Source organism: Melitaea cinxia, chromosome 28 (genome assembly GCF_905220565.1).
Source record: "Melitaea cinxia chromosome 28, ilMelCinx1.1, whole genome shotgun sequence".
Classification (NCBI taxonomy): Eukaryota; Metazoa; Arthropoda; class Insecta; order Lepidoptera; family Nymphalidae; genus Melitaea; species Melitaea cinxia.
Genome location: NC_059421.1, coordinates 2,534,041 through 2,560,465, shown reverse-complemented (window position 1 = coordinate 2,560,465; position 26,425 = coordinate 2,534,041). Strand labels below are relative to the sequence as shown.

Here is a 26,425-nt window from a genome sequence, read left to right as displayed (position 1 = left end):
CACACAATAAAAAGTGAAAATAGTAAATAATGAATCCATTCAGTGCATAATTAATGCAAGGTATGTTAAGATCAAAAAAAAAAATAAACTAAAAAACAATAAGATTAAAAAAAAAAAACTAAGAAACAATAAGCTAAATTAATCAAATGACTCAAAATAAAAGAGTCCAAGGCTATATTTTTGTCTTTGACAGATGTCAACTATGTCAGTATTACTTGTAAAGTGTAAACGAAACACATTAAGTAGCGATAAATATTAAATTAAAAAAATAGTTAAAAACAAAATATACAAGAAAATAAAACATAGTTACAACCCAAACAATAAATTGGATTTGAACAAAACATACCAAGTAGTTTATAGTAAGAAATTTAAATATTATCATGTATATAATGTACAAAGTGCAAAATCAAGTCAAAGATTTTAAAAGCAAAAGCATGAGACATAAATGGATATTAACATACATAGTATCTAAAGCACAAATAAGCCCTATTTTAGTGGTTGCTAAAAATGTTTTATCTGACATTGAACTTTATTCGACAAATAAGAGTTTTTTAATTTTTGTCTGTTTCCCATTAAACACCACCTATGTTTCAGATATTTGCAACATGTAAAAGTGAAAATTTATTACTTGAGGTAAAACAATATTCAAGTCTTTTTGCTGATAAAGTCTCTGATAGATTTGTCATTAATTTATGTGCAACATAAAATATCAACAATAAAATTGGTCCTTGTCATATTTAAATTTTACAAACGGGGGATTCCCGCTATATAAATTTCATTCTACCGTCCTCGTAGAATATTGTTGATTTTGCTGTTAAGATATTGTTGTTTTTTTATTATTTAATTAATAAAAACTGTCCACAGTTATAAGCGATAAACTTAGAGACTTACCAAAATGTATGTATGTATCTATGTATGTACAATTGATATTATCTACGGTGTACGTGTATATAAAAATCGCCTATTTCACATAACATCGTTGACATTTTGATATCAGCGGTCGTTATCGGTGCTATCTAACATATTTGTACACAGAGTACCTTTGTTTCGTGTTATCACGCAAACTTTAAATATTTACTTGATAATATAATAGTATTAATAATGGAGTTAGTCATTGGTTTGTAACAAGACAGTGGATCTGTTGGCGCATTTGGCAGTGATCTTACTTTACGCAGCAGGGTTGTGGGTTCGATTCCTGTCTCGATTCTGTGTAGTATATATTTATCGAGAAGTGGCAAATTAATTTCCTAACACGAGTAAGAATACATAGTATTATAAGCAGAAGCGTAAATGTAAGTGAAATCGCTCGAATTTAACAATTAGAAAAGATCTTGAATTAGACTTACATGGAATCAATCGAAAAAGAAATAATTAGGGTAAATGTGGGATAGTTGCCACACTTTTTGAAACAGGTGAATAACTTATAGAAAATAAGCAATTTCAAATTGGAATTTTTTGTGATTTATTGTGTATTTATTAACGTACAATCTAATGAAGGTAATTTAAGTAAATCTTTTTTATTTATTTACTGACAAATGAAATAAAAAAGTTTAATAAATGAGGATAGATGCCTATTGTGTGGGTTAGATGCCGCAGTGATATTTTGGCTTGTGGGATAGTTGCCCTGTGTAATTAAATGAAAGAGTATTTAGATTATGTTAACTTTAATCAACTTTTTCCCTTATATAATCATATATGATAATAAAATCACCTTTGGAATGTGCTAAATCTAATAAATTGAGATCAATTAAAAAAATCAGCATCAATTTGACGTCTTATTCGGTAGCGCCATGTGTTTAACCTTTTGTTTTACTTGTGCTTATGTTTTTCTTGGCGTAGTTTTAAACGCTGACATGGATTACAATAATCGCCGTACATTGTGCAGGTTTCATGCAGCCACTTTTTACACGTGACACACTGAATCCAATCTACTGTTGATTGTGTCTCCTCGAACTTTTCAAAACATTCCACGATTCGTTTGATGCATTTTCAGAAGAGTCTGACAGATTTGAAAGAGTTGTGTCCCTTTCATCAGGAGCTTTACTTATTTGTTTCCTTTTTTGAACTATACGAATAGGAATCTGAATTGTATTTTTACTTGAAGTCTTATTTGATTCTTTCCCTTTCAGTTTCTTAGCTCTTTTTTCTTCTTTCTTGTTTATTTGAACATGAGTTTCATTTTCTTCAAAATCATCGGAATCACATGTTGTACTTGTATCTGGGTCCTGTAAATCACCTTTTGATCTTTTTTTCGCTGTTTTTTTGAGTGCTTTATCTTTACGCGGTATGTTCGGAGTTCGCTTGCATTTTTTTCTCTTAATTGCGATATTTTCTTTAGAAGTCAATACTGCAGCTGACTGTTTACCTCTTTTATATAGCGGTATTGGTACTTTTGGTATTGGTGAACATTCTTGCAAGAACTTGCTAGGCGTTTTTTGAGTGCTTTCTGGATTAGGCTGCAGACAAGGTAAAGATGAGATTAGAGATGGAGAATCCTCTCTTACTGTATTAGGGCTAGTATCACAAATCACTCGAGTTGGATCTGAATTTGGTGACGCAGAAATTGGGATTTCACCCACAGTTGCAGTCATAAGAACCTCGTCGCAGTCTAATTCTAGTAACGTCTGATTACTACAAGAAGGACCAGGTAATTGTAGTATATCATGTGCATCGATCGAATCGTTTTGTGGCTTATCGGGGAGTTGATTGCTGGATGACAAATCAGAGATTGCAAAGAAACTTTCTGGAACATTTGCTGGATTGTATGGGTAAATGCCGCAAGCTTTAAAGCCCGAAATAGCATTAGAAGGCGTAGCCACTCGGATCCATGCATTACCAATTAGTTTGCCAGCAGCTAAGCGATTAATTTTTTTTTCTTTGTTAGTAAGCATCCAGTTTTTTGTTTCAGCTGCATAGAAAGTTTTAAATGGCTTAAAAAAACTACGGTCTAAGGGTTGTAAAGCTTGCGTGCTGTGACTTGGCAAACAAAAGAGTATAATACCATTTTCTTCTGCGGTCTCTAACATGTCAGCAGAGTTAGTGTGTGAAGAATGCCCATCTAGAAGTAAAACAACTTTACCTTGAGGCTTTCTAGGTATAAAATGTTCCAATAGCCACTTCTGAAATAACTCTGCATTAACATAAGCCGATTTTTTGCTCATGTAGACATCTGAGCCAAGAGGAAGACCATCCTGGAATTCTGGCTTTCTATTTACTCCTTTAATAATAACTACTGGAGAGAGAAAATTTCCAGCGGCATTGCAGCAAGCTATTACCGAAAGAGTCTCTCCTTTTTCCCCAGATGTAATCGAGTGTACTGATTTCGCGCCCTTCGTAACAATAACTTTTCCTGGTTTATTGTTTAGCTGGACCCCAGTTTCGTCTACATTAAATATACGATCTGGTTTGTCTAGTAAATCATGCTCTGTTAAGACTTGAAACAAAAGCTTAAACATTTTGTTGACTTCCTCACGATTTAGTCCCTGAGCTCGGGCAAGAGATAAACCTTCAGCTTGTCGGACGCTCAGCCTTGGTTGGCGTTCCAGATAAGATTTTAGCCAATGAGGTCCAGCTTTACGTGTTTCTTTGTTAAAGTTATGTTCAATACCAAGTTTTTCTGCGAATTGAAAAGCTAGTCTTTGTACCGTATCTCGTGTTACAGGAAACCCTGCAGTCTCTAGTTTCTGGATGTGTGCGACAAGCCGTTTTTCATTTTCGAAATCCAGAACTGGGTGTTTTCCTAAATAAACGTAAAAATTAATAAACAATGAAGGTTAATATATTAAAATATTTTGAATTATTAAATATTTTGTAGATAAGTTAACAAAATACCTAATGTTTCTTGCATTGCTTTGCTGCTTGTATTTACTAGTTTATTGTTCGTTGAAATGGTTGAAAAATGAAAGATATGAGAAGTTAATTATTCTGTATTGCAAATTACAAGATTACGCAAACACTTCGCACGACGAGAAGAAGTAAGGGAAAGAGAGTTTACATGTCAAATCACTGTCTTATATACCCAACGTTCTGTCACATCACTGATTGTCTATTGCACTCACAGTCTATATAGATACTTCACACCGATAACCGATAAATTAAGCATGGATCACACGATGTGAATCGTTATAGAGTTGCACCGCAATGAAAATGTGAGACGTTCCTTAACATACTCCCCCCGTTGAAGAATCCAGATTCTTCAACTCTGTGTCTTCATCGTCGAGTAACGGGCAGAGGCGAACCAGAGGACGGCGATAACAACCCACCGTGGTCTGAACATCAGCAACACGAGGAATCCCATCTGGCCCTGGATATAGCCTGGTTACTCGTCCGGTACTCCAGCATAACGGCGGCAGGGAATCTTCACTTATGAGCACCAAGTCTCCAACCTTTAGTTTAGCCTTGTTTGTTTTCCATTTTGTACGTATTTGTAGTTCGCAGATGTACTCCTTTTGCCACCTCAGCCAGAAATGTTGCCTGATTTGCTCGAGTCGTGCGTAGCGTTTCAATTGCGGTTCCTTTTCATTCTCCAAGGCGCGAGCCGGCAGAGCATTTAGTGGTCTTCCGATCAAGAAGTGCCCTGGGGAAAGGAAAAGGAAATCGTCAGGGGAAGTGGATAATGGGCACAAGGGACGACTATTCAAAATAGCCTCCACTTGTGCAAACAAAGTTAGAATTTCTTCAAAAGTTAAATGTGAATTTCCCATGACTCGTTTGATATGATACTTTGCCGATTTCACACCGGCCTCCCATATGCCGCCGAAGTGAGGAGAGTAAGATGGAGTGAAGTTAAATTTGATGTTTTGCTGAGCTGTAAATTCAGTTAACGCGATGTTTTGTGTATCGGTGAATTTACTGAGCTCCCTTGCCGCTCCTACAAAATTGCGTCCGTTATCAGAATAGATCTCAGCTGGTTTACCGCGGCGCGAAACAAATCTATGCAAAGTCATGATGAAGGCATCTTTAGAGAGGTCACTAACGGCCTCTAAGTGTAAACATTTAAAACGAAGGCAAATAAATAAACAAAGATAGCATTTCATTAACCTGGCCCCGCGGCCTTTACGATTTACAATATAGAATGGTCCGGCCATGTCAGTTCCAACGGACTTGAAAGGGAAGTCAGGAGTAATGCGTTGTGAAGGCAATTTCCCCATTTTTGGCAACAATGTATTACCCTGCACTCGTCGACAACGCACACAATTACGAACGGTAGAACGTGCTAATAGTCTACCCCTAATTGGCCAAACTGTTTGCCTAATTGTAGCCAGCAGCAGTTGAGGACCGGCATGCATATTACGAATATGTTCATATCTGAATAATAATTTACACAAATGATGTGATGAATCTAAAAGTATTGGATGAATTTTATCATAGGAATAGTTAGAAGTATCTAGACGTCCGCCAACTCGCAATAACTTATCCTCGTCAATATAAGGTGATAAATTTAAAATTTTAGATTTAGAATTTAATTGTTTATTATTACGTAAGATTTTGTATTCTACAGAAAAACTTTGTTGCTGAGCTATTAAACATAATGATTTAAAAGCTTCATTTAGTTCATCGACAGTTAATATACCAGAGAGCCTATTCTTGCGATTTTTTAAATTGTTTATAAACCGAATGACGTATGCCATTGTTCTTTGTAATCTGTTGAAGTTAGAAAACCGCTCAAAATCAATAATAGGCTCTGAGATCACTACTGTGGCTGTGAATTTTACATCGGGTAAATTGATGTTGTCACAAGATTTTAATACGGGCCACTCATTCTGATCTTCTGTCAAGAATGCTGGTCCGTGCCACCACAAATCTGAATTCTGCAACTGAATCAAAGTAGTAGCTCGTGAGATTAAATCAGCAGGATTCTGATCGGTTGGTACATAGCGCCATGAAGATAATTTGGTATTTTCCTGAATTTCCCCTACTCTATTAGCCACAAAGGTTTTTAGCCTAGTTGAGTCACTACTGAGCCATCCCAGAACAACACTAGAATCAGACCAATAAGTGACAGAATTAGGAGTGAATCTAACAGAATTTAGAACAGCCTTGCCTAAACGACTTGAAAGTAAAGCGGCGCATAGTTCCAATCGAGGAATTGAAACAGGCTTTAAGGGGGCTACCTTTGATTTTGAACACAGAAGCTTCACTTCAATGCGATTATTTGAAGATGTAACCCTAGTATAGACACAAGCACCATAGCCAACCAACGAAGCATCACTAAAACAATGAATATCAATAATTTGTGGTGACTCAATAAGAACGAATCTAGGAATTTGAAAATTAGAAATTGATAGCAAATCTTTAGAAAAATCTCTCCAAGCGTTTTCAATGTCTATTGGTACTGGTTGATCCCAATCGGATTTAAGCTTCCATAATTTTTGTAACATAAGTTTTGGCTGCATGATGTATGGGCTTAATAAACCAAGTGGGTCAAAAATTTTAAATGCATCCGACATGATGCTTCTCTTTGTAATGGTATTTCTTGAAGGAGGAATATTGATTGGAAAATTTAACATGTCATTATTTGGATTCCAACCTAAGCCTAGAGTACTTGAAGCCTCACTTAACATAAAATTTTCTTGCAAATTTAGATTACAATTCTCAAAAATAGAACACAGATTACTTTTGTATTTACGTAATTTAAAACAACCCTTATTTAATTCTTGTGCAATTGAATTTTGAATATAATTTAGCTCTTCGATATCATTAGAACCAGTTATGAGGTCATCGACATAAAAATCCTTTTGTATAATGTTTTTGATAAGACTATCGTCGCATTCATCTCCTATCTGCCATAGACATCGCGTGCTTAAATAGCTGGCACTTGCGGTACCGTAAGTGACAGTATTTAGCTGCATTGTTTTGATTGGTAAAGACTCGTCCTCTCTCCATAAAATCAGCTGTAAATTTCTGTCGTCTGGATTGACCTCTATTTGTCGATACATCTTCTCGATATCTCCGGTCAACAGGTATTTGTATGTTCTAGCTCGAATTAGTATGGAGAAAAGAGAATCCTGTATGTTAGGTCCAATCATTAGCAAATCATTAATTGAGAAACCAGAAGAAGAAGAAGCGGAACCATCAAATACGACCCTAAGTTTAGTAGATTCGCTGGATGTTTTAAAGACAGCATGATGGCATAAAAAATAAGAGGGATCTGGTAAAGCAACTGTAGCTTCCGACAGATGGCCTAAACTTTGGTATTCTTTCATGAATTGTATGTATTGAGTTTTCAATGAAATATTTTTTCTAAAACGTTTTTCTAGATTAAACAATCGCCTTTTTGCCAAATTATATGTGTCACCTAGACAATCAGGTGAATCGCGTAGTGGAAGCCTGACACTAAACCTGCCAGAAGGAAGCCGTGAAGTGTGAGACCGAAAATGGTTCTCACAGGCTAATTCTGCTTCACTTAAAATTGTTTTTTGGGGAAGCTCCTCTAGCTCCCAAAATTTTGTTAGTAAATTGTCGACCTTGCTTTCGTTTGAGAGGTTGTCATTGATAACTGAATGATTGCACATTACTTGTTTAGCTTGATAAGAAATAGGACCACCAATCAACCAACCGAAACTGGAATATTGTAGTATAGGCTTGTTTGCACCTAAAGAAATACGGTCGTTTTTCATGAGTCGCCAGAAGAGATCGGCTCCTATGAGAATATCAATAGGAGCTGGCTGATTGAAATCGGGGTCAGCTAAACGCAAATGCGATGGTATGTTTAATTGTTGTATGTTTATAGGTGCCTTAGGCAGATTCCCAGTCAGCCTACTAAGCACAAGACAATTTAATTTAGTCTTATAATTATTGTAAATGGATTTTAATTGGATCACACAGCTTTCTTTGATTTGGTTATCTGAGTGACCGATACCAATGACGTTAATAGAAATTGGATTTGAATTGATTGAAAGTTTTTGTTGAAGAGATTTTGTAATGAAGGACGACTGACTGCCTGAATCCAACAAGGCCCGTACTTTAAGAGGCTCTTTAGTGATTGGATTCAAAATGTATACTTGGGCAGTAGACAATAAAACTTGATTTGAATTTTTGTTTGAAAAGTTTACTACAGTTTCAGAGACCTCGCCAGAGGCACTGTTGACCTTTGGTGCGTCAACTGGATGCAATAGAGTATTGTGTCGTTTCTTACACATTTTGCATGGCCCTAATCGACATTCGACTAAAGAGTGACCCTGCCTTAAACAATTAATACATAATTTGTACTTCGAAACATCGTTTAGTTTGTCCTTTCTGGACTTTGATTTGAATAATTGGCAATCATAAATCCTATGATTTTGATTGCAGACAACACACTTAGACAAAGTGCTATTGTCGTTTTGATTAGTAGTAATAAGTGAATTTGAAATTGATCGATCACGCTTAATATGATGATTATAATGATAATTGACAGGCCTTGAATGTTGCATTTTACTATTATTATTTGTTGAAATGTTATTATGAAAACTAGAACCTTGATCATTCCTATTGTGACGTGTACATTCAAGAACATAAGCCCTATCAATCAAAAACTTATTGAATTCGGATAAACTAGGGATTTCACCTAAACTATTGCGTAGCTCTTCCCATTTGACAAGTGTTTGCGTATCGAGTTTAGATGAAACCAAATATATAATTAACGTGTCCCAGTGATCAGTAGGCTGACCTAGGTTAGCTAGAGCACGTAAATTTTTTGAAACATGATCGACTAAAGAGCGTAATGAAGTGTCCGATTCGCGGTTTATTTTTTCAATATTGAATAATGATTTAATATGATAATTTACAAGTAATCTTTTATTATTGTAACGTTCATAAAGTAACTGATAAGCGCTATTATAGTTGGCTGCGGAAACCTCAATGTTTGAAATTACCCGAGCTGCATCGCCTTCCAAATAAGAAATTAAATAATGAAATTTTTGAATCAATGAAATGCGACTATTGTTGTGAACTAAATTATTAAAAGTATCTCGAAATTCTAACCAACGGAAGAACGAACCATCAAACTTTGCAATTTGTATTTGCGGCAAGGTTATACAATTTTCATTATTATGATCGCGACCACATTGAGCATCTTGGAATAAGGACTCACGGCGTCTCTTATCCTGTTCTAAATTCTTTAATTCATTTTGTTCTTCAATGATATTTTTTGCCATCGCGGTACATAATATGAAATCTTGCTCAATGCGTTCACGCTCATCGAGCTCTTCGTCTAAATTGTCAGCATTTATTAGTTCAATTTGAGTTTGCAGCTCATCATATTTAGCGGACAGATTCTCAAAGCGACTGAGCTTCAGTGAAAGCTCAGCGACTTCGATACCCGTCAGTTGAGATTGCCTTGTAATCTTGTCTAAATAGTTTTTGAATTTAGTAATTTGTCCCTTTATGGAACTGCGCTTTACAATTAAAACCTTTATCCCGGATTCTTTGTTCATAGTTGATACTGAAGGTTCGGACATTGTGAAAAATATAGATAGAAAATATTTTATGTAATTATTGAAAATAAAAAACTGTATGAACTAGAATAATACTAAGATTATTTGTATATGAATATGAATAACACTAAAGTTATTTGAATATGAACTGGATTAATACTAAAGTTGTTTGAATATGAACTGGATTAATACTAGTTATTTGAATTTGAATATGAATATGAACTAGAATAATATAAACTACAATTGAATTTAAGTTAATTAATTACAAGACACCTCAAAAAGAAAGAAAATAAAAGAAATGATGCAAATGTCTTAGCTGAAGCTCCTCAATCGACGACACATAGAAGACCGGCGCGGAGCGGCAAGACAAGATGGCCGAAACCCCAACCACGTGGTGCGCCTCACGTACCGCAACGCTGAAATAGTCGGCCGAATCGTCTAAGCATCGCACAATAAATAGGATTGAGGCTCAATATTGCCTTTAGAATTGAATTAATTTTGAAATGAATTGAATTATGTTGTTAAGTTAATGTTATTAAAAAAAAAAATAAAAAATTTGATGCTGTTGACTCGAAATCTAATATAATAAAATATTAAGTTTAATTTGTACTAAGTAATGGAATTTAGAAAAGTTAAATGTAATTGAATTGAATGAAGTATTGAATAAACATTTGTAATAATGTATGGAAAACATTTGTATTAGGTGTGACACACCTTGAAATAAAAATCTGAAGCGGTTAAACTAGTAATATAAAACATTAAATTTAATTTAAAGTAAATTTGGAAAATAATATGCAAGTAAATTAAAAACTACTGTTATAAAATATTAAATTTAATGTCTTAATGAAAGAAATTTGGAATAAAAAGTTATTGTGAAATATTAATTTTAATGCATGGATGAAAGAAATTTAGAGGTTAAGTTGAAAAATATTATTGTAAATTTGTATTAAATGAAGAAATTCGAACAAGAAATTGAATATAAGAACACATGTTTGTTGAATGTAGTACGGCAATTAAGAAATTAAACCAAAAATAATTGTAAATTTGCAATAGCAGAATGCTAATTTTGAAATATAAATGGAAATATGAAAAAAGGAAATATAAATTTAGGAGATTAGGATGGATTAGGATTTAGGATCGGTAATCATGATTGTTAAAAATAAGGAAAAATAATTTGGAAAAAGGTTAGGATCGATTAGGATTGATTAGGATTGGGGATCATGGTTTGGGCACTTATCTTATCATGGTTGCGAGGTGAGGCTTGAACCGCGTCACTGCTCGGCACAAGATGTCGGCCATGTGTTCCGGTGATCCTGGGTTGATTTTGAAGTCTTTTGTTCGGGCGCCAAATGTTTCTTGCATTGCTTTGCTGCTTGTATTTACTAGTTTATTGTTCGTTGAAATGGTTGAAAAATGAAAGATATGAGAAGTTAATTATTCTGTATTGCAAATTACAAGATTACGCAAACACTTCGCACGACGAGAAGAAGTAAGGGAAAGAGAGTTTACATGTCAAATCACTGTCTTATATACCCAACGTTCTGTCACATCACTGATTGTCTATTGCACTCACAGTCTATATAGATACTTCACACCGATAACCGATAAATTAAGCATGGATCACACGATGTGAATCGTTATAGAGTTGCACCGCAATGAAAATGTGAGACGTTCCTTAACACCTAATGTTATTTTTTTTGTATCTTGTTTAGCAAATCGTCTTCTTAAGGTTCTGGCTGGAATTCCATAACGACGAGATACTTCATTTATACCATATTTATTTTGCCTCAGCTCTTCAAAGGTCTCTTCAAGGGCATCTTCTGTCCACGTGGCTCGAGGTCGTGCCCCTGCTTTACGCACGTATTTGCGTGGCATATCTAGAAAATAAAAAATACCGAATTAAACACAATGAAGGGATAGATGCCTCTAAGGGCATCTATACTCACAAAAACTGGGGCATCTATCCTTTTTTGAGGGGATAGACGCCCTCCAAATTATCAAATAAATAGCTTAAAAAAACACTTTAAAAGTATTGAAATAAGTTTATTTAATATATATACACATTAAAAATACAAAAATTTAAATACTTACTTCATAACCTCAAAAGTTCCGAGAGCAATAAGATTTAACGCAAAGCGAATCTAACAAAAAGTCGCTGCGTAATTTATATTCCGTCTCACAAATTTCGATACGTGCGCACCAGTGAAATGTCCGGCACTGACTGGCGAGGGGAAGGGGCTAGGCTCACGTTATAACAAAACAGCGCGAGTTTATTCTTTGTAAATGTTGCTATGTGCTTACTGAGGCATCTATCCTACTGAGGCGACTATCCCACATTTACCCTACTGTATAAATGTTTTTGGAAAATATCTCACGTGCCATAGCCTCACGCATAACTCTTTTCCGTGCAGTCGCGTAAAAAAACAATGCGGTTAAAATTAGAAGGAATGCACTAAAATACTTGATTGATAGTTAGTAAGCTAAAGTATTGTGTACTCTGCCGATGTACGTCAGTGCATACCAGAGAGTAATGGTCGAAAACAGACGTGATGGCGCCATGGTCGGGACACTGGCTGTTTGCTAGAGGTTGTGAGTTCTATTCCCACTCGTGAAAATATATTTGTAATATATATGAAACGCCGAATTGTATATACGTCCATAAGTTTTGAAGGAAGACATTCAATTCGATAATCCTTTTTTTTATTTCGTTGTTGTCAGGAAAAGAATAAAGCTAACACGTTCTAAATTTGAACAAAAAAAAAAAAAATGTTTTTCTCAACTGAATTTCATTATTCCAAAGAGATTGACAATGACTAAAACATGGCCTACTTTGTTTTTAAACAATAGAAACTTTTTAGGAATTAAAAAAAGTTCAATTATTAGCCAGTTATAAATATTTTATATCAAAAGTAGGTGCGTCTCTCGGTTCTAATTATATTTTTAATTGTAAATCACTACAACAGTGTACTTTAATAGAATAAAAATTTGCATTCATTATCCATTGTTACGTTTAAAGAATTAAAAAAAAATTGTTATTTATAGGTTCAACTTCTGTCGTATTTTATATTAAGGCGATCATTAGAGAAAAGAAACGTTATTTGAATATAGCAACCAGGCGTTATTCGGGATCGTAAAACACACATACTGGTAAGGCACAGCAAGAAATGTTCTGCTCGAAATTTGGAGCAGCCCGACTAGGGGAAGTACCTCAAACATCGGGAATTTTTGTCATTATTCCACGCGAACATAATTCGTAAATTAATTATCTGTATCAATTAAAATTAATAGACTTTTATTTACTATTTTTTATCTAAACAGAATTTTTATTTCAATTACTTTGTTATTCTGTATACAAAAAATAAGCAAACATTAAAATCAATCTAGTGTTATAAACAGATAAAAGAGAACCAATCAAATGTTTATTATAAGTTAACCCATAAACATTCATTCGTACATTAATGATCCGGTGGCCGCCCACGTTTTTAGGAAACAAAAATAAACTATTTTTTTTTTAAATTAGTCGTAGTACCAGCGTGTAGCCGACAGCTAGTAACGCAGTGTCAAGGGTGAAAAGTATTTTTAAAATTAAAAAACTTATTCTTGACGTTTTCAGTTGCCGTGAAAGTTTTCTCTCGATACGACGTGTTGACGTTTTATTTTATTTTTTCTTTCGGATTCGTATTAAAGTGTTGTGAGTGGAGTTTTGTGAATTAATTAATATTATTAAATAAAAATTATAAGTTGAAATAGACTTGAATTTAAAACATTAATAATTAAAAAAAATTAACTTTAAATAATTAAATAAGTTAAGCTACGCTTGAGATTTAGAGTAGGATAATTTCGAAATCTTTTTAAAAAAATTTGTTAAAGAATACAATTAACCAAAAAAAAACATAATATTTCATATAGAGAAATAAGGGAAATAATTGGGAACATTATTTTTACTTTTAATATGCACATAACTTTTACATACCTTTACCGCCGATTTACATCTTTCATTTTATGTTGTTATTTTCTTGTTTCTTTTAATGGTGGACAGTAAAGAGTATTATTATTGTTATTATAACTCTATAAGGATTTTAACTGTCCGCGCTTAACCGTTCTCATTGAATTCCTAAATAATAAAAAATGTGTTGCTAGATTTTAACGTCAAATGAAGGTCAAGAAACAAATATATGAACATATTAGCTGACCCGTTAAATTCCGTTTCAATTTTCTTTTATAACAAACCTTGTCCCACAAAAACGAAAACAACAAAATAAGAAATATCCAATTTGTGCAATCGTTCGAAAGTCCTTTTTTTATTTCGGATTCATTTTTTGTTATATAAGATGAATTCGTATTTTAATTCAAACATGACATTTGTAAAAATAAGTGTTTTAATATCCTTAACATCTAACACACAGTAAAAACTAGTAAATAAGGCAAATTTTAGTAGTAAAATAACCCTTCCTTTGCAGTCGGGTAAAAAGGTCACACACACACACTCACATAGGATGTTTGACATAGGCTATATTTTAACGGAGAGCGGAAAACTGATTCACCAATGTCACGTAATCCACTCTGCGAAACCCCCGACGAAAACTTTGTGTGTCAAATGTAACCGAAAATTAATAAAATAAAATAAACTCAAAGATCCCGTTACAGAAATTTAACCTGTGTCGGAAATACACATAATGCACAAGCAGAAACGCCCAGACCACACCAACCATCTGTATGGCCAATACAAATGTTTGCTATGAGCGAAATCGAACATATCGACCGCCAGCCCAACAGTTAATGTTGTAAAGGTGTAACCGCGAACACGTCGTCTTATACTGTTGTACAAAAGGTACTATTGGCAGCAGAGATTGACAGTAAAAGGTAAAGCAGGCTTTTAGTATTAAAATTGATATCAAAAGCAAATAAACCTTTTCCTTAACCAAAACTTGCTTCTCAGTCCACTCCAATCTGGTTTCCGTAGTGGTCATAGTACGATATCTGCCCTTGTCAAAGTAACTGACGACATTCGTTTGGCTATGAATAATAAACAACTCACTATTCTGACTCTTTTAGATTTTAGTAATGCATTCAGTTGTGTTGATCAGGATATTCTGCTGAGTCTGTTGCGTACTTTTAACATATCTTCTTCGGTGAAGAACTGATTTCTGAGTTACCTCAAAGAACGACGACAACGTGTATGCCTCGACAAGACTTCCTCTTCATGGCTTGTCGTGCAAGCTGGGGTACCTCAAGGCGGCGTCTTGTCTCCTTTACTTTTCTCAATTTTCATAAATTCAATTACCCAATCTATTTCTTCTCTCTACCATATGTATGCAGACGGTATCCAGATTTACCGCCATTTTGCACCGGAAAATATTGTGAGTGCAATTGATGCAATCAACTTGGATCTTGCAAACATTCTGAAATGGAGCAAGCAGTACGGACTGAATGTTAACCCTGATAAATCTCAGGTCATAATAATTGGCAGCCCTGGAATGATTGCAAGAATTAAAAGTATGACGTTATCTGCCGTCATGTACAATGGTGTTAGACTGCCCTACTGTAGCACAGTTAAGGACCTAGGTGAGCATTTAGACGAGACGTTATCCTGGTCGATACAAATTAAGGAAGTTAGCCGGAAAACGTTTACTGCACTGAGCTCCTTGCGCCGCCTCAGATCTGTTCTACCAATCCCTACCAAAACTATTTTGGCAAATTCTCTTCTCCTGTCTGTTCTAGATTACGCAGATGCAAGCTATCCTAATTTGACCGAGGACCAACTGAATAAGCTTGAGCGACTACAAAATCTTGCTATCCGGTTCATATTTTACCTCCGCAAATTTGACCATGTTTCCCAATTTCGCTTAAAGCTCAAGTGGCTTTCTATACGCTCTCGCCGGAACCTGCATATTCTTTCTCTACTGTACTGTGTGTTATTTGATCCTGGCTCCGTCTTACTTAAAAGAAAAATTTGAATATCTAAGGGATGCTTCGGTATCAAGAACATTGCGGAGTCATGTACTGAAGATGCCGATGCACAAAAGTAAATTTTTTAGTCACTCCTTTACTGTTGAAGCTATAAGTTTATGGAATAGTCTGCCGTTATATATTAAAGAGGCTGAGTCACTACAGGCATTTAAGAAGTATGTAAAAAGTCACTATCTTAAACTGGAGACGATATAAAACGATTTTTGTGCTAATATGTTTTTCACTCAGAGTTTAATAATTAATATTATTAATTTTGTACAATTATAATAATAATAATGATTATTTTTTATGTATTTATTAGTTTATAATAAGGTTATGTATTATGTATGTATGTATTTATGTGTGTATTCTGTACAAGTATTAGTGTGTATGTATTAGCATGTAAGTTTATCATATAACTGCACCACTTACCCTGTCTCGAGATTCTATTAAATTTATCTTCCCTTTAATTGGGTTGTCTGGAAAAAATGGCTAAATAGCCATAAGTCCGCCCATTGTACTTCACAGTCTATAAATGTTTTTTTTTCAAATGTGTTTATTGTTTAAAATGTGTTGTGGTGTACAATAAAGTATAAATAAAAAAATAAAAAATAAAAGTTTGCTAGTAATTACTAAATTTATGTTCATTTAAAATTATACGAAAAAGAAATATGACGACTGGCACGACTGAGCTAGTAGAATACCGGAACTGTCAAAAACGAGTATCATAACTATAAAGTGAAATGAAAACATTTATTTCGCTGTAAGATTATTTATTATAAACACTTAACGAACGATAAAAAAATCCACTTAATTTTTTTTTAAATCACGGAAGTAAAACAAAATTCAAATTTAAAAATTCATCACAAACTTAGGTAATGTGCCCAGTGTTACACTGTAACCTTAAGTTAATGACAATCTTCTTTATAGATAAAATTGCTGTTCGTTTGTCTCGATAAAACTCGAGAACGGCTGGACCGATTTGGCTGATTTTAATCTTAAAATATTTTTGAAAGTTCAGGGAAAGTTTGAACGGTGGGAAATATAAATAATAAGTAACGAAAAACACTTAAAAAGAACAATTTAATTTTCCTATACAAAACGTTTTTTTTGGCTGTGAAACATTTGATGTCTTTTGTCTTTTTAGAAATAAAAAATTGTCACTTGGTTGTCAAATATTTATATAGGTGCGTTCAGAAAGTCTTTTCACGAATATGTGTAGGTTATACGAAGTTCAACGGGTCATCTATTATTCAATAAATAAATCTAATCTAGTGTCGCAATAGACTTCACCTTTCACTCAGCTGTATTTTTATCAAGCTTTTAAAATGCGCGACGTTTTGGATAGTTTACAGCAACCATGGTCACGGAAGACCTGTCCTCTTGTTGTAAGAAAAAGTTGTTTCATTGTGAGTGAAATTCGCGTAAATATCAGAAAAAAATAATTAAATAATTAAAACTAATATAACTTTCATTTGTAAAATGATGATTCAAAAAGATTATTAATTTGATTATGCCAATCTTAAAACCAGAAACCCTTGCAAACTCTTTAATGAAACAGTCAGAAGACAAGAGCGTTTGTCACGGCGAACGAAAATAACGTAATCACAACAGTTTCAGTATTTATAACCGACTACCAGCTCGACGCCTGTTCCAGCGATTAAACAAACAATAATTCCGACATCATTGAGTTCTGCCAGCTTGTAAACACCTACGCGTATTTACGTTGATGGGTTTCGGTATTAACGGCACAATTAGGAGATGTAAAATATTGGATAGTAATAATAGATAATTCAAACTTAAAGGCTCCAGATTGAGTAGAAATAGATCTCCTGTGTTGGGACTCTGGACATTGCTGTTTCTTTATTTGACACGATTTTAATCCCTGTTTTTTTTTGCATACCGCGCTATATGTCGTTTCTCATGGAAAAACTCCAATAAACCCTTTTACACTTAACGGCTTACAAAAGAATAGAATAGATGTCCTGTATTGAAAGTGGGAAACACACAACACATTACAAACACAAACGCGCAGTACATTAAGAACATGTACAGTCTATATATGTACTTAGTTTTGTTTTTGTTTTTTTTTTATGTCACTAGGTCGGCAAACAAGCGTACGGCTCACCGGTAAGCGATTACCGTAGCTTATAGACGCCTGCAACACCAGAAGCATCGCAAGCGCGTTGCCGACCCAATCCCCAATCCCCCCCAGGAGCTCTGGTCACCTTACTCACCAACAGGAACACAATACTGCTTGAAAACAGTATTATTTGGCTGTGATCTTCTGTAAGGTCGAGGTACTTCCACAGTCGGGCTGCTCCATATTTTGAGAAGGGAATTCCTGCTGTGCCCTACCTCAGTTAGTTTTGTACTTTACGGCGTTCAGAGTAAACAAATGTCCGGCCATATCGTCGTGGTCTGGGCTTTTGTGCTTGTTTAATATGTGTATGTTTCCGGACCCCCGACGCAGGAGTAAATCTTACAACGTGCCATTGTTGACACGTTTATTTATTTTATTTATAACTAGTTGTACCCTGCGCGCGTTGGTACTTTTTTTTTGTTGTACCAACTTAGAAACCTTTGTGGGCTCATGCACAACACTTTGCTGAAGATCATGACATGATCAAATGCATAGTGTACGATTCTATAAAGGACGCACAAACTAAACATTCATTTTTATATTTCTAATATATAAAATTCTCGTGTCGCGGTGTTTTTAGTTAAACTCCTCCGAAACGGCTTGACCGATTCTCATGAAATTTTGTGTGCATATCAGGTCTGAGAATCGAACAACATCTATTTTTCATTCCCCTTAGTTATAAGGGTGGGGGGAGGGATTGAGAAGGTTAATAAAATATATGGCAAAACAACGTTTGCGGGGTCAGCTTGTATTCCTATAATAATAACCAAGGCTTTTTCCTTCAGTCTCTTTTCGTGTCGAAAACAACGTTCGCGGGTTCAAGTCAGGGCAAGTATCTCTGAGTATTAAACTGCTAATTTTGATGTTTATTTGTTTAAAAGCTTAAAATTTATCTCAAACTCGATGTTGACGCACATCATTTTGAGAAACGTATTTATTTACATTCGCCAATTCGCCTGCAGTAAAGGTATATTTCCAACCCCTTTATGTTGCAATATAAGACCACTTACAGATCCCACTGCTGACCAAAAACTATACACTCATATACAGTAAAAGTGTAATTTTGATTGTAATATAAAGTTTTATTATCAGTAATAAGAGCATGCGCTAAAATTGTAAATAAAAAGTCGACAACTGGGTAGCTAGCGATTTCGCTTAGCGATTTGGTAATTGTATAAGAAATTAAGACCTTTTTCTTTGATCACGATAGTTTCAAGTACTACTGTTTCGAAATTGAAAAATCATTTTAATATCGGATAGGTCATTTATTTATATAATCGTATTTGCTCGCAAATGAAAAAAAAAACCGACTTCAAATATATCGACAAGTAATACAACGTAGATCGACGAAAAAATAGTCAACTACGCGTTATCTAAGGTTTTATCTAGGCGTTTATCTAGGTTCTATCGCGTAGTTAACGCGTTATCAAAGATTACTCAAAAAGTAGTTATCAGATCTCGATAAAATTTAAATGTGACCACACGATAAACATTAGCTTTCGATTAAATTAAAAATTATCAAAATTGGTACACCCCGTAAAAAGTAATGCGGATTTTCGAGAGATTCCCTCAATTTCTCTCGGATCCCATCATCAGATCCTTGTTTCCTTATCATGATACTAAACTAGGGATATCTCCTTTCCAACAAAAAAAGAATTATCAAAATCGGCACATCCAGTAAAAAGTTATACGGTATAATACAAAGTAGGTCGACGAAAAACGCTTCAACTAAAAACGCATTATTAGATATAACTCGAAAAGTAGTTGTTAGATCTCAAATAAATTTAAATAGGACCAAATGACACACACCACCTTTCGATAAAAAAAATTTTTGTCAAAATCGGTCCACCCAGTCAAAAGTTCTGAAGTAACATACATAAAAAAAATACAGTCGAATTGAGAACCTCCTCCTTTTTGGAAGTCGGTTAAAAAGCTATATATAGACTGTGTAACATGACGCTAAGACCAATAGGAGCGAATTCTCAATGAGCAATTTTACAACAATGGGAAATAATTATTCCTTTTAGCATAGCATATAGAATAATATGAAAATCTTCTAAAATAATAGGATAAAATGTTGTTCATACAGAAGTTTATCGTGGTCTCGGCGTTTGTATTTGTCTCCGGATATTATTTCAATTAGATTTAATTCTGATAGGTGAAATAACTAATTTTTAAAATGCACTTGAAAACTCAGGGGTACCAGCGTACATCTTGCGCTATTTCACCCATTGACCATCGCAATTCATACACGAGTTTGCGTGTGTGAACAAAATTTAACATGTCACATCAGTCTTACGAAAAAACACTTGATTTTTATGTATCTTGACGCAACAATCGCTCCGACCTTGCGATCTCGTCTCTGACGCGCCCCGAGATATTGTGGACCATTAAATGTATCCACATCAAAAGAATTTTAAAATTATTTCAATCTTGGTTAACATTAAATGAGAAAAGCGACATTTTATCAGAAAAAATCTTTATTCAAGTACGCTTCAAAAGTATTAACTTGTGAATCTTCTTTTTTTTTATATCACTAGGTCGGCAAACAAGCGTACGGCTCACCTGATGGTAAGAAATTACCGTAGCTTATAGACGCCTGCAACACCAGAAGCATCGCAAGCGCGTTGCCGACCCAATCCCCAATCGCCCCCAGGAGCTCTGGTCACCTTACTCACCAACAGGAACACAGTACTGCTTGAAAACAGTATTATTTAGCTGCGATCTTCTGTAAGGTCGAGGTACTACCCCAGTCGGGCTGCTCCATATTTTGAGCAGGAAATTCCTGCTGTGCCCTACCTCAGTTATTAATCGTCATTTTTCAAGGAATATAAAGATTTCTTTTATAAACTCGTTGCAGTAATTTTGTCACTGAACAAAATCATTTCTTAAAACCATTAGATATTTTAATAACCAATCATTGAAAATTTCCTCTTATATCCTACATTAAAGATTACTAATACTAAATTTTGCACACCTACAAACGTCCGCTCTTGTACGTCCTAAGGTTGACTGGTAGAGAATGTAGTCTCTCTCTCTTGTCGGTCCCTCATGTCTGAGGATCGTGGTCAGCAGTTGCATCTGGAGCGGATGATTTGCCCTCACCGGTCTCTGTCCATGGCGTCTCTTACGACCGTGTAAAACTTAGAGAATGTAGTCTATAATATAAAAATGAGTCGCTGAATGTGTTGCTAAGCGCAAAACTCGAAAACGGTTGGACCGATTTCGCTAATTCTTTTTTTAAAATATTCCTTGAAGTACGAGGATGGTTCTTACGGAGATTAAAATTCTAAAAAAAAAATTTTAAATTTCCTGAAAAAGTCTAAAAACAACACTTTTCTATACTCCCATACAAAAGATTTGTGATAATACTTAAAAGTCAATTTGACCTTTAATACCATACGATAAAGTTTGTGTTAGGCGATACGAAGTTCGCCGGGTCAGCTAGTAATAAATAAATCAATCAAGCGCCACTAAACAACACATTTCATCATTAATTTATTTTAGTTCAGAGTAATATAGTTTAACTATTAAAGACTTTACAAAATTATCTATTATAGTCAGTTGTAAAATCGTTTGTAGGATTTGATTGTAAATGCGTATACCTTGGTTCATTAAGAAAACGTTTATTTTGCGAAGATAAAAAGTTGCGAAGGTGTAATTTTATTATTCCTTATATTGTTCATTATTTAAATAGTATTGCAGTAATATAAGAGTATGATGTCATTATTTTTCGAGACACGACGGGTAGATACACAAAGAAAAACTCTTAGACCAGAAGCGAATATTTGTATAAAAAAAGATAAGCGTTCCGAGCAGTAACCGAAATTGCGGACCATTGTCGACAGTAAAGCAGTCATACCACTACACGCTAGAACTTTGGATATTCTGAAATAGCACAGATAAAATTTCTAGTATGTATTTCTGTGAATAACCATCTCGTATTCGATGGAGATGAAATGGTATTTATGGCTACGATCATGCTACGTCGTAGCGGAATGTATTAACGTAAATCATTAAAATTGATATATAAACACTTGAATCGTTTCGGTATTTTCAGAGTTTATGGATAACTTTGAGTTTGTTTGTGTTGTGTGGCTACGGCATTAAAGAATATGGCCACCCCCTGTCTTCCCGTGGGTGACGTAAGAGGCGACTGAGGGATAACACAGTTTCACTAGCACCTTGGAACTTAAAAAGCCGACAGATGGCGGGATAACTACCCAATTGCTGGTTTTGAAATACACAGGCCGAAGACGGGCAGCAGCGTCTTCGGTGCGACAAAGCCAGCCCTGCGGTCACCAACCCGCCTGCCCAGCGTGGTGACTATGGGCAAAACACATGAGTTCACGCCATTTTTGGCGTGAATTGTGGAGGCCTATATCCAGTAGTGGACTGCGAAAGGCTGCTGTTATGGTGATAGTATATGATATATTATAGTTTAAACTGAGGTAGGGCACAGCAGGAAATTTCCTGCTCAAAATATGGAGCAGCCCGACTGGGGTAGTACCTCGAACTTACAGAAGATCACAGCTAAATAATACTGTTTTCAAGCAGTGTTGTGTTCCTGTTGGTGAGTAAGGTGGCCAGAGCTCCTGGGGGGATTGTGGATAGGGTCGGCCACGTGTTTGCGATGCTTCACTTGTTGCAGGCTTTTATAAGCTACGGTAATCGCTTACCACCAGGTGAACCGTACGCTTGTTTGCCGACCTAGTTACATAAAAAAAAGTATTATATCAAGGGTTCTAGACACACACAAACTAAACACATACGTCCAGGATCACGATAAACATCAGCTGAAGAGTATGCCTCAGCAATCTATCCAGCAGTATCTGCAGAGCCTGTGCGAAAAATTTTAATGTGCGGGAATCAAAACTGTGACAGCTACGCTAGTGCATCAGTTAGTTATCGCGATCACAGTGCCAACATATCGTCAATTAAAGTCCTCATTATTTATATTACATAATCTTTACTAATATTATAAATTTTTATTATTTTAAAGAGACAAATTTTATTTTTTAATTATTTGTGATGGTTAAACTCAAAAATTATTGGATTGACTTTAAAAATTCTTTCACCTGTAAAGTGATACGTTATCACTGAGTGACATAGGCTATATTCTAGCGGAAGATAACGGAACAGTCAAAGTAGAACTAAAGGAGAATAAAATGAAAGAAATTATCTTCAATTGGAAGAATATATAATTCGAATTTAAAACTTAAATATCAACGACGACCTATCCAATTTATTTATATTTTTAAATTATTTAATGATATGAAACTCAGAGAAACATAAAAATATTAAATTACTCGTAACTTGTAAAAACTATAAAACGAACACTTTAGTAATATAATCAAATCAAAATGTAATAAAACTCGTGAGCTCGTAATAACAATTATTATTTACCGCAGCGCTCAACTGCTGATATATATTTATCACGCGTAGGAGTAAACGACGTATTTATTATATATTTAAAGATTTTCACATAATAGTAACCGTAGATTAGGGAATAATTAATTTGTAATAATGTCGTGTCGGCGTGTCGTGACGACAAATCGAGGTATATGTGTCACTCTTCTAATTCTTATCAGCTCCTGCTTCTTATGGTTTTTTAAATATTAAAAATGTTTCTCTAAATTTATTGCGTTAACTAACTCTTCTCCTGAGCAGGTAACAAAATCTTGTTGCACGTGATTGTGCCGTTTATTCGTCAATATGCGCTTAAACTATTAAAACAAATATTATTCAGAATAAATATAATTAATGAAGAGCTGACAACACAAATAGCTTACGATATTACTGTAAACGATAAACTAATGTTGGAACGACATCGCTACACGCTTCAACGAGCGCTTCCTGTGTATAATATTTAGTCATTACGCGGGCGTATTCGCACAAAATGTAAAATAATGTATTATATTTAAATAATTGATTAAAGTCGGATTTCTATATTAAAGGAAAAAAAAGGATAAGTTTTGCTTACGACCTGTTCAATTTTTTTATGTTTATGAAAAACAAAAACAAGTCTAACCCATAAAAATCTCGAATATTTACGTGATAATAAGTAGCTTTGTACTATTCCAGAGAGTAATCTATCTCAGTGCCAAATTTCATCCAGATTCGATCAGTGGTTCTATCGCGATTAAGTAACAAACATAACATTTATATATTTTTTATTAGTAAGATTTTCTTCATTAGAAAATCTTAATTAATTTTATACGAGAATGGGTAGTAGTACCTAGCATTAGCAAATTTTGTACTAGGAATACAGAACTACAAAGAAGGTTAACATTAAAATAAATAAATATCTCATAACATACACACGGTCGCCTGTTCCTACTGTAAGCAACTTAATGCTTGTGTTATACGGAGTAAAGAACCACAGAGAATATTACAGCTCGCCCAGTTTGAGTCCCAGTGACTCACTCTAGGAGATCAACAAACATACATACCAACTGTCACATTTATCTTAGTAGTAGACATAAGTATTTGTATGAGTCAATTGTATGTAATATCTAAAAGAGATCGTTACATAAGATTTAGCATGTGTTAAATCTTAAATATATTACCACTGTCTTCTAAAATTATAAAACGCTTAAAAAATTAAATCACGTTTACCTAAAGGTTAGAACTACACGTTATGGAACCGTTTCGCTGGTTACTGATACAGTTTGTATCCAATATAAGTTACTGATAGGTGTTACTAACAGGAGGTAAAACAAGCCTTGAAGGCCTATTTAATTTCACTAATGGTCATATGCGACCATAATTAAATTATAAGTTTGAACATTATTAAGGTTCTGTTGTCAAATACTGTATTTCTATAATAATAAACAAAAGAGAATATATGCGTGTGTGTGTGTGTGTCAAATACATGGTAGTGTGTGTAATGTTTTTTTTTTTTTTTTATTTAATGTATTTTCATGCATATTTAAAAAAAATAGTATTCTGCACTCCTTCTCTGTATAAAATTTCATAATCTTACATCCGCGCATTTTTTATAAAAAGAGGTACAAAGTTTTTGCTTCACGTCTTATTATATAAATAATATGTCATGATGATGTGATAAATTACTTCTTTTAGGTTTATTGTTTATGAATGTAATTATAATTATGATAGATGAACTGGAATCTGCGGGTGAAAATGAAAAATTATCGTAATTTTTCATCTAATTTCATTCGTATATCCTCTACCTAACTCTGTTTCGTTAAACTCACGAAAATACATTTTTACAGAACATCGGCCGAAGTGTTTGTAATAAATTGTCTTAAAATATTATTTACCGGCATAAAATATGTACATTTATAAAATACTCGCCATGTGTCGGTGAAAGAATGCTGTTTATTTGTTTGTGCATTTGCCTCTTTTAGTTTCATGTTATTTAGGGTCCAATTTCATTACAATTTGTTAGTATTTTACGGAGAATTGTACGTAAAGCGTATATTTTTAAATTAATTGTTTTATTAAAAAAAAGCCGTTATATTAAAAATATTTTTGGAATAAATTAAAGTTGATACAATTTAGATTAAATTAGTATATTAGTATGTTTTTTTATTTCTATTTCATTACTATAAATTAAAATATTATAATTACGTGATATAATCGCTCTCGATAGTAAAATAAATGTTTTCAATTATTTAATTAATTATAAAATAATACAGAAAATATACAAAGAATTAATTGAAATCTGTAAAGAAAAAAAGCTATTTAAATTATTTCTCTATATTACTGATCCTAAAATATTCTAATCTAAAAAATAAATTCAGTATTTAAAAATCTCATATTTCTCATTAACCTAGTAAAGGCTAAAAAAAACTAAAGATATAAACATAAATGAGTGCAACATTATGTCTGTGTGGCTAACACTGATAAAGAGTTCGCGTTGGGGTCTCAACAACTGTAAAGCTAAAACTTTATACGTAAGTATTATAAAAAAAGGGTGTGTGTCAGCTCCAACGTACGACTGGAGTTTACTCCTTCAGATCGACTGTCTAAATAGGTACAAAAACGCTTACTAGTCTAAGAAAAAGATGAATAATATATCAAATGGTAAACGAATCAAATAACGCCATCTATAGTAACCCTATTGAGTTCCGATAGACGGCGTTAACAAAAACGTAACGAGGTCATTCTTTCAATAGATTTTAATCCTCATATTTTTTTATACCGGGAGCCTTATTTGAAAATCGATTCGTAAGGAAAGTAAGAAATATCCTGCGTAAAATCTGAAACATTCCGACTGGGGAAATACCTCGACCTTACAGAAGATCACAGTTAAAAAATACAGGTCTCAAGTTGTGTTGAGTTCCTGTGGTGAGTGAAGTATCTAGAACTTTTGAGGAGGTTGGGGGTAGGGTTATAAAAGCGCTTGCGATAATTCTAATGCTGCTGGCGTTCATAGGCTACGGTAATCGCTTACCATCAAAAGGACCGTACCTACAATTATGCTTATCATAGTTGTGTAAACAAAAACCATACTTGTTCTGATTCGTTTACACCGTATCTTTGCAGACAGATAACTTGTCTCAACCTCAAGCTACTAGTAAAGTATGAAACTTAAGATTTCATCTCATTTGTCCACAGCTTCAAGTGCGCAACTCCCGCACCGAGTCCACCGAAGACGACAAGCGAAGCGATGACAGCCGACCACTCAGCCACGCGTCCGACTTCAGCAGAGATCACATATGTGAGCTTGTCTCTATACTGTAACTTAAAAAAATATTTATTTCAACACTATTACGACTAAGGAATTAAGAAAAATGTTTTGACAAATGATTCATTCTGAAACATCCAAACACAATCACGACAAGACAAAATCAAATTTAAAAAATGATTTAAAAAAAATTTCACACGTATCTTGATGTATAAGGTCTCCGGAATCAATTATAATCGATCAGTCTGTATAAAGATTCTAAAA

The 26,425-nt window shown here is 34.3% G+C and overlaps 2 protein-coding genes across 2 annotated transcripts in view; one reads left to right on the top strand and one right to left on the bottom strand.

Moving 5' to 3' along the window:
- Positions 1 to 26,425, top strand: part of LOC123667532 — a 139,486-nt gene that overhangs the window by 106,448 nt on the left and 6,613 nt on the right. The window contains exon 15 of the mRNA XM_045601417.1: positions 26,092 to 26,194. Coding sequence (XP_045457373.1) covers positions 26,092 to 26,194 — 103 coding nt within the window. The remainder of the gene's footprint in view (positions 1 to 26,091; positions 26,195 to 26,425) is intronic.
- On the bottom strand, positions 3,913 to 5,645 carry LOC123667533. Its single transcript, XM_045601418.1, has one exon. The coding sequence runs from the start codon at positions 5,628 to 5,630 to the stop codon at positions 4,161 to 4,163; it is 1,470 nt and encodes a 489-aa protein (XP_045457374.1). The 5' UTR covers positions 5,631 to 5,645; the 3' UTR covers positions 3,913 to 4,160.